General features: G+C 45.5%; 1 protein-coding gene across 1 annotated transcript in view; it reads right to left on the bottom strand.

The window, feature by feature from the left end:
• GPC4 (glypican 4) overlaps nt 1-7,054 on the bottom strand; it is a 155,485-nt gene extending 148,431 nt beyond the window's left edge. The window contains exon 1 of the mRNA XM_037821118.1: nt 6,372-7,054. Coding sequence (XP_037677046.1) covers nt 6,372-6,531 — 160 coding nt within the window. The 5' untranslated portion in view covers nt 6,532-7,054. The remainder of the gene's footprint in view (nt 1-6,371) is intronic.
• Nucleotides 7,055-16,324: the final 9,270 nt, after the last annotated feature.

Below are 16,324 nucleotides of genomic sequence, written 5' to 3' on the forward strand. Positions count from 1 at the left end.
CTTGGAATCCCATGGCATAATTTTTGAAAACCTAAACTATGTATGTCTATTTTCCTATATCCACATGCCTGTTTGGTTCTCCCAAAGAATTCTGGGAGATCAATCAAGCATGGTTTCCCCTTAAGTCGTGTTGCTTTTCCTCTGATAGGTTGGACTCATCCTACCTTTTTCACCATTATCATCACATGGGACTTTTTTTTAAATCCCTTGCAAGGTTCACCTCCAATTCTACTTAAATTTCCAGTTTGTACCTGCCCTGCCATATACATCATGGACTTTTCTCTTCCGGCTTAAACTCTTTCCATTTTGTGAAAGATGCCTTTTTCCCTGAAGCAGTCTCTTTTACTCTACCAGTTAGTCATGCCGGGTTCTTTTTTCTTCCCCCAAGCAGCTGGTCTTTTTGATGTCTGGCGCACATTTATCTGGGCTTCCAATAAGATGTTTTTACATAGTTTCCAGGCTTCCTGGAGGTTACTGACTTTTTTTAACTCTTCCATTCAATTTTTTCCTAATTTCTAACATTTGTTAAGAGTTTCTTTTTCAAAAGTTGAATACCTGGTTGATGGATCGCTTTGATTTCTCTCTCCCATCAGACTGCCAAATTAAATGCATCAGAACTTAAATATAATATTTCGAATTACTTCCAGGATGGAATCACTTCATGAATTTTCTGTACTTTCATGTTCTCTATAGCAAGCAACAGATGGTTATCCAAGGAGAATTGAAAATGCTAATTCTTACCTGTCGTATTTTAGTGTGTCTGCATATATTAAATATTCTGATACTCTTAAACATATGTTCTTCTGCTCTGCAAAAATAATAAACTTAAGATTTATTTTTTAGAAGGCAAATGGTGCGCAATGAACAAGCTCTATATTCTGAATCTAATGTGGTGAATTACTCCTCTAAATTTGCTCTAAATTGCCCAATCACAACTGTCTCATTTGTTTGTTTCTGAAAGTATTGCATCTAAAACCAGGAAGAAAAACAGAATTCTGAATCTTTCTAAACAATTCTTATAGCACTTGGTTATTAACGAAGTGGTAAAGACAAGTACTCTCCCAAAAGAATAAAAACACCTTCCACGTTATACCAACCTATCATGGAGATTTACTCTAAATGTATTTCCCTTAAAGTGTTTAGATCCAGAAAATCAATAGACCAGGGGATGACAATCCATCATCAAGGCAGGATAATCCCATTAGAGCACTGGTGTCCTGACAGAGCGTGACAGAATTGCCTGTCATCTGCCCACTTGCTTAACAAATACTGCATTGAGCTACTGCACTTGGTGCTGCTGGGCACACAAAACACCACGAGTTGCCATCCCTGTCTTCCGGCTGCTTACAGTTGCGAACAAACGTGCCCACACACACAAGAAACACTCAAGGCAGCAATGTGCTTGAAGCCATACATTAGGTTCAAGCAAGGAATTAAGAGGAAGAGGGCCCAGAACCCAGAAGGGTTCAATGAAGTGACTCGATAGGATCCATTTGAGATAATTAGAGCCATGCAGGGAAGCTCAAAGGAATGACTCCATTCAAAGCAAGCAGTGCTAAAAGGAAATTAAACTGGCAATGTTCATGATGGATTGAGAAGGTGACAAACAAGAGGCAGGTAGACCAGTTAAGAAGTTATTCACAACAGCCTCCTGACAGAAGTCCCTGCCTCTTATCACTCACCTCACCTCCCCCTATATTGCAATGCCATTGTTATCTTCCTAGAACAGCTTGACTCATGACATTGCCTTCCTTAGAAACCCTCACTGGCTCCCCATAGCCCAGGAAGTACCATTTATATTTCTTCTACTGCCAACAGTATATTGTCGATGTCCAGGTATAATAACTCTGTCTGCAAAGGGCATGCTTGGATCCTCTGTACTCCAGCAGAACTGTGCAGTTATCAGTCTTTTACTAGTCAAAGGCTCTCTTGCAGCTTGTATTTCTAAAACTAGCCCTCTTTGGGAACAGAGAAGGTACCTTCTTGTCTTCCTGTCTGGACAACATAGCATAGTGGTTAAAGACTAGACTCTGGGTAAGCTAAGACCTTGGTTCCAATCCCACCTCAGTCACTCACCAGTTGTGACAATATATTTCTCAATCCCTTTGAATTTGAGTTTCCATATCTGTAAAATGAAGATGATGATGATGATGGTAATAATTCTGACCTTACATGGTTGCCGTGGGCTTGAAGTGAGACAATCATGTAAAGTTCTTAGTACACAGCCAGGCCCAGTGAAAGCACTCGGGAACTACAAGCTCTTACCATGAGGCCAAAATGCGTCTTTTGGGAACATATATGGGAACAAACTGCAGTACTAAAACAGTTAATGTCACAGGGAAGCCACTTCCAAAAGTCTTAGATTACGACTCATGTTGTTTCCCTTGTAGAGTCAACAAAAAACTTCCTTTTCCATTCCTCAGCCTAGTCTCCAGTTAATCCTAAAATTGCGTGTGACTCAAACATTTTATGTTTGTGTGTTCTAACTAAAGATTGAGCTGAGTAAGCCAGAACTTTTACTAAGTTCTTCCTTGAACATGTCCAGGAGATGGTTACTGTACCCACTTGGGATAATTTCTATAGCAACAGATCCCGTGGCTCAATTAGGCCCTCTCCTCTCAAGTGAAGCACAGGGAGCCAAACTGTTGGACTCCAACAGAAGAGATCACAAATGCATTCCAAAATCCAACCCATCTATCTATGTCAGGTGGGGAAGGGGGAATACAAATCTTGAAGACATATGCTGTGTTTCTTACATATAACAATCAACTCAGTATTGGAATGGAATTAATTCTACCTCTCAGAAACACACTTTTTTCCGTGTGATCCCAACAGAGCCCAGAATCCCTTGAGATACATGTGCATGGGTCATGAACATTAAATGGGACCCAGAATCACAACTAGTGACACCAAGTCCTCCCTGGCATCATTCAATGTCACCGTGAAGGGGACCTTTGGCAAGTTCAATAAAGCTTCTAACCCAATTGACTCACTCTTCGAGCCAGTTTCAGCTCTAATCAAGTTGCCAATTATTACACATCCCTTGTGCTCTATCTGTACAGAAGGAGGCACAATGAAATGGTTAGTATTTCAGATTTCTTATTATCATTAGTATTTCAAACTTTTAACCAATTACCCAATTAACATTCTAGTCCCAAATCCCTTCTTCCCAACAACTCTCCAGGCACTCCCTTCTTGTCTGAACCATTCGTGTAGTACTTATCACAGAAAGGGTGTACTCCAATTAGGTAAGTGCATGACCTTACCTACCTACTACCCCTCAAGGTCCCCAGAACCCGCCTTCCTTCTTGCGTCCATAATGCCAAGCCCAGAATACTGTACATATACACTCCAAGAAGATATGCCCATTGAAAGCTGAACAAAAACGTATCCTTTGTGTGGCAGATCCCTTTGGATCATGGTATCTGCACTCCCCATTATCTGAGAGATGCAGGGGTCAAAGAGATAAGGCAATGCGGGACCTCGGATGGAAGCCCTGTCAGCCTGATGTACTCATCGACACCCTTGAGAGCATATCAAATTTTCTTAATTATGACCTATGAAGACTGAGACTCCTTCATAACACAGTATTCTTAAAGCCTGCTCAAACCTCCAGAAGACAAGTGCAAGGCCATCAGGAATAAACCTTAAACTTGGGCTAGGCCTGAGGTTCAATGAACTAAGCACCCAGATGTTGTGACCCTTTGCCTGGAAAACAATCTGGGACACTCTCCACAAAAATGTATTTGTACACCCCTCCAGGGAAAGTGCTCGGCAATTCATTCAGACCTAGACTGGAGAGAGATCACTACAGTGACTACCTCCCCCCCCCCCCCCCCCGCCAAAAAAAATGACCAAAATTATCTGCATGTAGCCCAAGGAAGACGGGACTAATGCATGCATCTGAAGAGGCCAGGGTAAATGGTAAAGATTACCCCTGTTTCTATACTGGCCATCTAAAGGTATTTACTTGGGTCTGTCTGTGTTGTGACAGTGCCCTAGATGCAAATGAATGCCTCTTACACTCCACATTTTTGAGCCATTCAGTCATGCATTTTTGTTATTGTTGAAAGTGGTGCGAAATTGCACTGCATGAGCTAAAGTCCTTGGTGGCCTTCCAAGGATTCCAGCTAAAAAGGCACTTCCTTTGTTCCTCAGGAGAATGCAGTCCAGTAGGTCATTCAAAAGGGGAAATAAAAGCAGCAGCCCTGGGAGGGATATGAAGGACAAGACAAAAAGAATAAAATGTTTTGGGTGTGAGCACATTAGCTTCCATTTCCTGCTGTTGGCCACTAATAACTCCTCTTTCTTTGGGGAGGGAGGAGTGCAGATAGACATGTGTGCAAAAATATTCCTCAAGTGTTTTCTGGGAGCGATGACTATCAAAAGGGAGCACCTAGCAAGGCCCCTGAGCACCCTTCAAGTTTCCTTTTTCCTGAGATGCTAGTTAGGGAAGATGCCCCACTGCTACCAAGAAACTGCACACGGGACACTTGGGAGAAAGTGGGGAGGGCAATTTCACAGCCCACTCCCTGAATGCCTCCAGTCCATCTCAAAGGCACATATTGTTTGCATGAGCAGATAAAAACTTGTCACATTCCCATTAAGTGCATCGCTGCAAATATCCCTTCAAAATGTGGGAATGACAACTGTAACCTTCACGCCAATCATCTCCGCTGGGCCCAGGCCCAAACTGTGCAGGGCACAAAGACCCCAGGTCTGACCTGCCGAGCCCCCAAGCTTCAGTCGCTGCTGGTTCACTTCACTTTTTCTGGCTGGGCGGGAGATGGGAAAGAAAGGGCTTTTCAGGGCTCTACAACCAATAAAATCGTACTGCTGTGAGGACATACTTGAGCTCCCAAAAAGACAGGCAGCTCAAGGGCAAGCAGTCTCTAATCGGTAGCGTGCGCGTATATAAGCTAACGGCCAAGGTGCTTGGGCTGCTCCGACAGTTTCTTGCTTCTATTTCTAGACAAACACCAGTTGCACTCCGAAAGCACCCAGCAACTTCCCTCAATTACCTTTGTAATTTATTTGTTATTGATGGCTGCACTTAATCTCCGAGGTTATTAATAGCCCTTCACAAAAAATGACCCCCAAGTCTTCCTAAGCCTTTGGAAGCGGCTGGTTGAAATTACAGTATTTCCTTTGCTGGCTGTCGGGGACCCTGCCCGCCCCACCCGGGCGACCCGGCACCGCGAGGCAAAGGCGCGCTCGGCTCACTTCCATGAAAGGTTCGGAATGGAGGCTCGGCCCCCGGGGCTCAAATCGCTCACTCCGGCGTTAGGTGATGCTGGCCACCAGCCAGCTAGATTCGTGGTTCTTTCTGAACCCAGGGGCGTACCGGCTACCTGCGCCGCGGGCGGCCCCGGTGCGGCCCGCCGGGCTGCGCGCAACAGTTGGCCGCGGTGAGTGCGTGAGAGAGAGGACCCGCCCGGCCACCGCCACCAGCCTCACGGGGAGGAGCCGGGGGTCGCACGCCGGAAAGCTGCCTCCCCAGCGCTCCGAGGAGGGCTTTTACAAACCCCACGCTCCCCCCAGCGCCGAAATCCGGAGAACTTTTGCACAGGCTAAACCGTCTCTATTTGCATAATCATCTCCAAACCGAGATTCAGGTTTCCTGTAATCAGTCCTTTCAAAGGTCTGTAATTGAATGTGCAATTAACCCTTAAAAGTGAAGTGAGAAAAAAAGAAAAGGGGGAAAAAATACCTTTCCCGTCCAATGCCTTCCGGAAAACAGGAGAGTCCCCAAAAGTCAGGGTTTGGAGGCGTGGGGGTGCAGGGTCGTTTGCTTTTTCAAGGCGACTTCTAAAGCCGCTGCAACAACTAAAACTCCTAATCCGCATCAGTGGTGGAAGCGAGGCGGGGAGAGGGTTCTAAAAGAACATCAAATTTCGCCTTTTGCGCCCCCCCGGAATCTGGAAAACTCACTCTAGGAGTTTTGCCCCCCACTACCGACAACCCCCTCCACACACACAGACACACACACACACAACGGGCTTCTCTTCATACACAAACAAAAGCGGGGAGCCCAGTAAGGAGTTCAACCTGGAAAAAAACGAGGGCGCCAGTGACCCGCACTCTGAGAGTCAGAGTCCTCGGGGGCTTCCTGGGACCGCGAACACTACGCAGGGGGTGGACGCAGAACGCGGGAGTGGCACAGAGCAACTCCGGGGACCCCTCCATTCGCAGCGCCCGCCGGGAACGTTCTAAGCCCGGAGCTGGCTCGCTCTCTCGCCTGCCCCATTCTCCCTCGCGGCTATCAGCGTCCGGCGGGGGGTTCGGCCGGGCTGGGGACGTTCGCGGCCCCTTCCCTCGGGCGCCCGTCTCCCTGCGCCCGCCTCCCGGGGGTGGGGGGGGCTTCCACCTACCATTGATCTCTTGGATGGGGACATCGTTCTTGTTGAAGCCTTTGGACACATAGAGACGTCGCACTTCCGAGCAACTTTTCGACTTGAGCTCGGCAGCCAACAGCGCGGCACTGAGCATGGTCAGGGTGCAGAGGAGCGCGGGCAAGCCAAGCCGTGCCATGGTGCGGGCCAGGAAGCGCGCGCTCCCACCTTTAAGACCAGACGGGAAGCGGCGCTAAGGGCGCGCGTGCAGGGGGCCGCGGAGTCCGGGCTCGCGAGTGAAGCGCACGGGCGAAGGAGTTGGGAGTTGGAGGAGGAGTAGGAGGAGACGCGGGGCGAAAACTGGAGCTGGGCCTCACGCGTCGGGCAACGGTTCCCGGTGCCAGGCGCCCGCCCGGGGGGGAGGAGGAGGAGGAGGGAACCGAGGCGGCACGCTGCCCAGGGACGCGGAGGCGCGGGCCGGTGACCTCGGGGCTCCGCGGGGGACAGCGGACCCGGAGGGCTGCCTGGCCGGCGGGGCAGAGACGCAGGGAAGGAGTGGAAAGTGGCAGGCGTTCGCAGCGCGCTGCTCGGGCTGCCCGGCGCTTGGTCCGCTCGCCTGGATCGGCACGGCTCGGCTAACTCTGCCCTCGGCTGCGCGGCTGTGCCCTCCTCAGCTCTGCCGCTGATTGACTGGCCGGCGTGCGCCGCGACGCTCGGCAAACTTGGCCAAGCCGGCGGCACTCAGGGGGAGGGGGCGGGCGGCGGGGCAGCCCGAGACAGGCGGGAGTATGCAGGGCCGGGCCGGGAGAAAACCTGGAAGCGGGGATGGATCCGGAGTGGCCAAATCCACTTCCTAGGGGGCCGCACCGGGCGCGCGGCGCTCCTTAGCGCGACACGCCCCGCCCGTCTCCTCCCTTCTCCCCTCCTCCGGGGAGGCAGGGAGCCTGCCCGCCGCACCCCCACCCGCAGCGGAAAGGCCAACTTATCCGGCCTGAAGGGCCAAGTCTCCGGGGACCAGGCGGCTGGGTATGTGTCCCGAAGCCCACATCCAAGCCAGACGTCTTCTGAGCGCGTCCACCTGTCCGACTGCCCGTGACCCAAAGTTGCTGCCCGTGACCCTGTCGCCGCGATACTTGTACACCCACTCCCTCCACTGTCGCCCGGCAGCCCAGGGGTCGCTCCTATCGCCTAGCTCCTGAACCCGGCGGGGAAAGCGCCACATTACTCGCATTGTCGCGCTGCAGGCACCAGGGGGACTTGAGACTCCGAGCTGGCCCTAGAGCCTCACCTGGCCTTCCCAGACCTGCTTCCCATCAAACGGTGCTCATAGAGCACCGATCTACTTGTTCCGGACACTGGCAGGCAGTATCCTTCCCGCCCCAACACTCCAACCAAACCCTACTTACTCCCCATCTTCATCCCCCGTTCTCCCAGCAGGAGAAACCCCCCAACCGCGAGGCGGGTGGGACAAAGTCAGGGTTGGCTTTAGAAACCTTGGAGACCTTCTGGCCCAATCCTGCCTTCTGCATGTAAGGAAACAGGCCCAGAGAAGGAAAGCGACTTACTAATAGCGCCCAGCGAAGGTGTGGGTCCAGAACCCGGGACTCTTGACTAATGATAGCCCAGGGACCCCCAACTCTTCTCCTCACTCAAGACCTTCAGAGAAACTGACTCACGCCTCTCTAGAGCTCAGTCTCCACCTCGCCACCAGAAAACTGCGGAATGGGCGAGTCTTCCCACTTTCAAGCTTTGTCAGATTCCATTAATGAGTGTTTTTGAAGCTCCCAGGGCTCCCTTAATGAAGGGAACGGATGCAGATTGGGAACTTGTCATTACTGCTGTTATTGTTACAATCTGCTTTAAGAGGTTAGGGTGAGAAGTGTCTCGGATACCTCGGGAGCGTGCTGGGAACTGGGCAGATAAAAGTGGCCAGGACTTATTATTTGGCTAGACTCTCAATTCCCATAAAATTACATAGGGTGAGGAGATGAATCCCATAAAATTACATAGGGTGAGGAAATGAATTACAATTATCGCCCTCACAGGGTTTGTTGAGACTTCCTCTGCTGTTGTTTGTAAACCACATTGACTTGGTTGGCGATGAAGAGCTGCAGAAACCAGTGTTGCTTTGAATACCCATCTTAGATTCCTCTACATTTTATTAACTTTTGGAGACAGATTGTGACCTATCAATAATGACACTTCCAATTTCTGTGGCTTGGCAGAACACTTAACTCTGAAACTAGGAGAGCAGTTTTGCAAAATATGCGAACTCAATTCTAAATGAATTTCATGTCATTTTCAAGGGACTTTCAATTGTCCATGTTTTCCTCAAACTGATAAACATCAAGCTCCCCCAGGCATCGTTAGTGCCAAGCCCAGCACTTTTAACTTTCACTTACTGATGCATTTACTTAAAGGTGTTCTTCACCCAGGAGAATTTGATCTGAGATGCAACCAACATTAATAATGAAATAAAATCCAGTGACCATAGAGCGAAAAAGATATTCCCAAACCATGAAGGCCAAATCAGACACCTTCATTTCACACCAAGTCCACAGAGAACTCACTCCTTGCGGCCGCCCCCCCCCCCCCCAATTCCCTCCTCCTCTTCCTCTAGGTATTATTAGCCAAAACCTTGTGCCTTTTCTAGCTAGAAACAGATCCGGGCAAGTCTGAACTTCACTGTGTCAAGCAGGAACCCCAAGCGCTGCTCAGAGGCGGCTCCCACTTCAAAGCCTCCTTTCATTTAAATACAAACAGGGTGAACAACTGGCAATCTACAAACAAATACCATCCAAAAGGGAAGCTTTTCAGATGATCCATAAGCTCCTCCTTCCCTCCTACCACCCCTACTTCAGTTCTTCTCTTGGAAAGAGGATCCTTGGTGGAGATAAACCTACTCCTTGCAAATTCTCCAAACACTTAAGAATGGAATGGGGACTACAGGTAGAAAGCAAGAATCAATGACTTCTTGGGCTGATTAACCCTAATATAGCACTTTTTTTCCCCTTTGTTTTATTTTCGTAAAATATTCATAACATAAAATTTACTGTTTTAACCATTTAATGTGAACAGTGGCATTTAATACTTTCACAGTGTTGTGCAACCATCACCACTATCTAATTTTCATCACCGCGAAAGGAAACCCCATACCCATTAAGAAATCACCACCCCCACCCCACCCCCGCCAGTTCCTGGAAACCACCAATCTGCTTTCCATCTCTATGGATTTGCCTATTCTGGACATTTCATATAAATGAAATCATACAATAGGTGGCCTTTTGTGACTAGCTTCTTTCACTTGGCATAATGTTTTCAAGGTTCATCCATGTTGTTGCATGTACCAGGACTTCATTCCTTTTTATGGCTGAATAGTATACCATTGTATGGATAAACCATGTTTTGGTCATATAGTACTTTACAATTTGCAAAGTGCTTCCAGGTGCATCTTCATACTCTGTTGGAAAATGTTGGTGTTTTTCTTTTCTTTTCTTTTTTTAATGTAAAAGTAAACTGAGTCTCTGAGAGTAAACTCAGTGACAGAGCTCTTGGATGGCTGAGCTGGGACTGCAATCTACGGCTTCTGACTAAAACCCATGCTATTGCTTGTTGGAAAACATAGCGCTCCAAGTCTCCTTTAGGCTCAGCCGCAAACATGCGACTTCCCAGATCCTGTGGAAGTGTCACTGCTTCAGATTAAAAAATGCTCATTGAGCACCTACCAGGTGCCAGATGTTGCTCCATCCTAGAGGGAAGGAAGATGTATAAGCTAAAAGAAGTTTATGGTTTCATATCCTGGATAATTCCTATATGCAAAGGCTTGCTTAGACAAAATGCATTTGTGACATATGTGGTTTTCTTCCAGAGAAGCACTTTGGGATACACTCTCCGGTGGGCAGAGGGAACAAAGAACACGCTTGCATGCTGCTGTTCTCCAAGCCAAGAACTAGGTGAGGCAGGTCTGTTCTCTTAGCTTTGGAGACACTTCCCCTGGCCTTTTGTGATCCTCTCTGGTTGCCAAATATGGGGGTAGAAAGTAGACAGTGGCTTCCTCCCTTGATTAGGGTAGGTTGTTGGCCCACAGCCCTCAAGTCTCCCCCCACCCTCAGCCCATCACCCTTCTTACAGCAACCCCTTGACAACTTGAGCCTCTTGACAACAACATTGTAACAGTATCCCTCCCCTACTGAACACCCCCACCCCACCCCTGCCTGTGGCACCCCATTGCTTTACAGATCTAGTCCCAAGTCCTTCAGCAGACCTAAATCTTTGCTATTGGTACATAGACTAAATTCCCAGCATTCTCACCTGCATCCTGTCCTCTGGCCACACAACAACCTTCCTAGACTCGAACAAGCAGAGCTAGTCACTCCAGCTCCTAGGCCTCCAAAAGCACTGTCTATAAAATCACTACTACACTCCGCGTAGGTCATACTTTGAGGGTTCCCCTACCGCCATATGTGTGCCTATTTGCCTGCCAGAGTACAGGTTCACCAGATGGGCAATTTCTCAGAGGAGTCTCCTGATTTTTAAATGTTAGCAACTACTTCAGAAATCCTTCAGCTCAGATTCCACCCAGTAGCTTTCCTTTCTCACCCTGTTCCTCTCCTTTACAAGAAATTAAACAAGCAGAGTCTTCTGGCCACTTGCTATGTACAAAGTGTGGTTCTTGGAAGGCTCCAGAACCTTGAAAGACCAGAGGTCTTTGAGGAGCTGACAACCTGCTTGGGGAGGTGGGACCCATGTCTATGCAACAAAAGACAAGGCAATGCATGTCCCTCAGCACACTCATCCAAATTTGCTCCAGCTGTTTGTTTCGTTATTGCCTGTCTCCTGACACCCTTGGTCCTTCTAGAAATTGTCACAAAAGTACCAGCAATTTATGAATGAGCCACCTCCAAGTTGTTGATGTGTGTAGTCTGTTCCTGTCTCCCAATTCCATTTGCCACTTCTTCCTTCGGTATCCTTTCTCCAATGCCTAAGTTCACCCTATCTTTTCCTGCTCTCTCAGAGAACTCATCCATGCTTACAGCTTGAATCACCAGCTCCATACTTTCCCCAGCCACCATACTTTCCTGTTTGTACCTGTGCCAGTTTGTATATATTATGTCCCCCAGAAAAAGCCATGTTCTTTGATGCAGTCTTGGGGGCAGATGTATTAGTGTCAATTAAGTTGGAATCATTGGATTAAGTCGTTTCCATGGAGATGCGCCCCACCCAACTGTAGGTGATAACTCTGATTAGATAATTTCCATGGAGGTGTGGCCCTGCCCATTCAGCATGGGCCTTGATTAATTTACTAGAGTCCTGTATAAGAGCTCAGACAGAAGGAGCTTGCTGCTGCAGCAAGCCATTGAAGCTGACACTGACATTTTTGGGAGAATGCCATTTTGAAACGCAACCTGGGAGCAAGCAGACACCAGCCACGTGCCTTCCCAGCTAACAGAGAGAAAACACAATTGTTGATGCCTTACCTTGGACACTTTATGGCCTTAAGACTGTAACTGTGCAACCAAATAAACCCCCTTTATAAAAGCCAATCCATTTCTGGTGTTTTGCAAAACAGCAGCATTAGCAAACCGGAACAGTATCAATGTTGTCCACTGGCCTCCCAGTGTCACACTTGCCACATCCCCTCTCTCTTAATTAATCACTTGGTCCTATTAACTCCTCCTTTCCATCCCACAATCATCAACCCCTGTCCAGGCTCCGATACCTCTTCTCTGGACTGCAGAACCAACCTCCTAACATATTTTCTGGCCACCAGACTCTCCATCCATCCATCCATCCATACATAGATAGTCAAAAAAATCTATCTTCCTACAACATCATTTATAAGCATTGCCCTCCTTGGTTAGAAAAGCCTTACATGGGCCGACAATATCACTATAATAACCAGTATTTGTTTACCACTGTAGAGTCTATGAATTGTTTTCATATGTTATCATCTGTGAAGTATGTATATTTTCCCTCGTACATAGGTGAGGAAATAAGTTCAGAGACTTAAACTGAGGACCTTGGAGTCCACGTTCAATAGCACAGCCACTTATCGTTATTACTCATGCCCAAATCATGCCCAGGAAAAATTCAAAGACAGTTCAAGGCTGATGGCTAAAGGAGTGGAAAACATGGGACCTGTTTTGAGCCATGAAGGATAAGGATGAGTCACAGAGACAGAGGGCTGAGGCCATTTCAGAAAAGGGAATGGAGATATATGAAGCCAATGGTGGCCACTGAAGACACTATCCTGACTGAGTATATGTTCATTTGGGAGACTCTTATGAAATAAGGTGCCCCATAATGGGGGCACATTAACCTGGGATCCCAGTGCCAACTTGATCCCATCAACACAGAAGATCTATAAGCAGAGAGTGAAAAGCTAAAAGCAATGCATTAGAAAGAATGATCTGGGAGCTAGGCAGACCTAGGATGGACTGAAAAGAGGCAGGTTAGGCCATTGCAGTCTTTTCCGGAAAATGATGAAGACCATGACATTTCTCCTTCCAAGGATTCCATGTGAAAAGTCGGCCCTAGGGGCTGGGGAGAGAAAATATGTGAAAAAATAATGAAGAAGAAAAGCTGTGTTCCCCAGTGAAGGAGGCTAAACTATGCAGTCAAGCAGACTGAGAGTTAAATCTTGACTCTTCCATTTATTGGCTGCGTGTCCTTAGATAAGTAACCTATCTTCCCTGAGCCTCAATGTCCTCATGCCTTAGATGAGGATAATGATAGCAATTACTTTATAGAATGGCTGTGTAGATTAAAAGCAAAAATACATGAAAAGCATTTCCTATGGGCCAGGAGCATGTCTAACTCATTTTTGTGCCCTCAGCACCAGGCATGGAAATAGAACTTACAAATACATTGAAGTAATCTGAAAGCACGTAGCACACTGCCTGGATCAAAGTATTCATTTATTTATCTATTCACTCATTCCTTCATTCAAGTATTTATTGAGGACCAGCACTGTTTTAGGCTTTGGGGATATAGTTATGAGTCAAACAGATACAGTCCTTTCTCTTATGGAGCCAAAAAGCGAGGGCTTGATAAATAGTTGTTAATATTATTGGTATTATGGTATTTATAAAATTCCACCTATATCATGATTTGCTCAGACCCAGCCTTGCCAGCACTGAAGTGCTATTTAGTATAATAGTATATTGGTCTAATAATTTTGTATTGAGGTACATGGATTATACATCTGGACTGATCCATAATTAGCATTGAATTATAAGAGCTGTAGACCAGAGAGGGATTTGAGTTACCTTCACACATTATGGCCATTTATTATCCCCATTTTCCTGATGAGCTAACAGAGATCCAAAAAGTAACATGGCCACTGTTATGCAATAACCATATATCTACTGGGATTGACAGGTCCTTATATTTTATTACTGGGGCAACGGTTGCATGAAGTATGTAACTTGTGTAAAAATTACATCGTGTGCCCATGCTCATAAGAAAACAAAGACCTGTATAGGAAGATAACCAGTTAGTCTCTTTACACATAAGCTTTTATTATGGTCTGATTTATAAAGAGCATTTCTAATTACTGAAAAACAGAACCCACTTTCAGGAAGTACCCTTCCGTGTGATAGCAAAACAGCTGCCATAGATATTCACTACTCTAGCTTGTCACACATGATTTGACCTACAGAATTAGAGAAAAATCTGACTTTAAATATAATTGGGAGACAGTACCTTTTCTAATTTACCCACTAGACATAAATGGTTCATTCATAGAAAGAAATGTATTTCTTCATATCTGTTTTTTTGTTCAACCTTTTATTGAAAACCCATTATGTGCCAGAACCTGAGTGTGCAAGGTGAAAAAAAAAAGCATGCTCTGCCTGTCATAGAGCTTACAGGCTAATGGGGACATAAATATTAGATATAAATTATTTGTATCTAATGACAAATTGTGAAAAATACAGTGAAGATAAAAAAGGTGCTATGAAAGAGAGTAACAAGATAAGCACTTCTGATTAGGAGCAAGAATTAAGCAGGGCTCTGAAGGATGGGCAAGAGTTTGCTGGGCAAAAGTAAAAGGGCATCAGATAGGCGGAACAAACTGTGGAAAGTTTTGAGCTGGGAAGAAGCTTGGCAACTTTTTGGTATTGAAAGAAACCTGATATGATTGGACTGAATGAAGAGGGAATGGTGCAAGATGAGGTTGGAAAAGTAAACAGGAGCCAAATCTCGAGGCACCCATCTTCATATTCTTTTAAGTAAAAACGCACTCACTATATTAGAACAACTATAAGGAAATAACTGAAATTGTGGAACTGTAACCCATACCATACTTTGAAATTTGTTCTCTAACTCCTTGTTAAACCATACTTTGAAAATTACCACTTTTCTGTATATATGTTATATTTCACAATAAAAATGTTTTAAAAAAAACTGCACTCACACGTTGTGTTTGGCACTTGCATTATGAAGGGACTTCTGGAACATTCATTTTTTCAGAAATGTTTATATTACTTTTCTGCATCTCACCCGGCTAGTGAGAAATTCACACAAGCAAAAAGAGACAGGGTGGATGCAGGGAGCCTAGCATTGTTCAAGGAGACCCTATTGCAGTGTGAGATCTAGAAGGGACCTTGGCCTTCATCTATCTAGTCGAGCCACCTCGAACTTGACCTTTCCTTTTTCTGTCTGAAATTTCAAGCCTGTGAAAAATTGTCAGTGGCAAAGGACAGGGTTGCACTAGGGCAACTGCAGTAGCGGTAGCATTTTCTTCTTTTTTTTTTCATTAGAGAAGTTATGGATTTACAAAACAATCCTGCATAAAATACAGAAGTCCCATATTCCCACACCACCCTAGCACCTTACATTGGTGTGGAACGTTTGTTACAATTGATGACAGCATTTTTAGTATAAATGTATTATTTTTAATAGTAGTTACCTTTGTTCCAATCAATGAAAGACTATTAAAATCAAACTATTATCTATTATCCATAATTTACATTATGGTGTATTTTTTCCCATATACAACCCTATTATTAAAACTTTGTATTAGTGCTGTACATTTGTTATAATTCATGAAAGAACATTCTTATACTTGTACTATCAACTATAGTCCATCATCTACAATAGGGTTCACTGTGTTGTGTAGTCCTGTGTTTTATCTTTTAATTTTTATTCTAGTAATATACTCAACCTAAAGATTCCTCTTTAGACTACATTCACCTCTATAGTTCAGTGTTGTTGACTACACTCACAAAAATGTGCTACCATCACCACCATCCATTTCCACACCTTTACCATCAACCTAAATAGAAATTCTGCATAAGTTAAGCATTGACTCCCCATTCTCTAACCCCATCTATCTCTTTTGGTAACTTATATTCTAGATTCTAACTCTTTGAGTTTGCTTATTATAGTTAGTTCATAAAAGTGAGATCATACAATATTTGTCCTTTTGTGTCTGTCACATTTCATTCAATATATTGTCCTCAAGGTGCATCTATGTTATCATATGCATCAAGACTTCATTTCTTTCTATGGCTGAATAATATTCCATTGTATGTACATACCACATTTTGTTTATCCATTATTGTAAATAATGCCATTATGAACATCGGTGTGCAAACATCTGTCCGAGTCCCTAGCAGTGGCATTTTCCAACCTTGCTTTTTCTACTCATGGTTTCACCTGAGAACAAGCCTGGGTTCCCAGGTATCAGGTGCATTGTGGCCCAAGATCGCAAAAGACACCTCGTGTGACACGTGGTACTGCATATTGCATTTTATATTCATTCTCTACCTCGTTCGGAAATACAGTGAGAATCAGGAAACCCAGCTACAACAACAAGGCCCAGTTAGAAAGCAACAGATTGTTTTAAACAGACATAAGAAAGTTCTAAATGAAGTGACAATTTTGCCCAACATCTTTTTGGACTTGCGCTTCAAACCTGAAAAATTGGAATGAATTCCTTTCCTTCTTCCCCACCCCCTTCTTCTTTTTCTTCTTTTTTCCATAGCACC

This window comes from Choloepus didactylus, chromosome X (assembly GCF_015220235.1).
Source record: "Choloepus didactylus isolate mChoDid1 chromosome X, mChoDid1.pri, whole genome shotgun sequence".
Taxonomy (NCBI): Eukaryota; Metazoa; Chordata; class Mammalia; order Pilosa; family Megalonychidae; genus Choloepus; species Choloepus didactylus.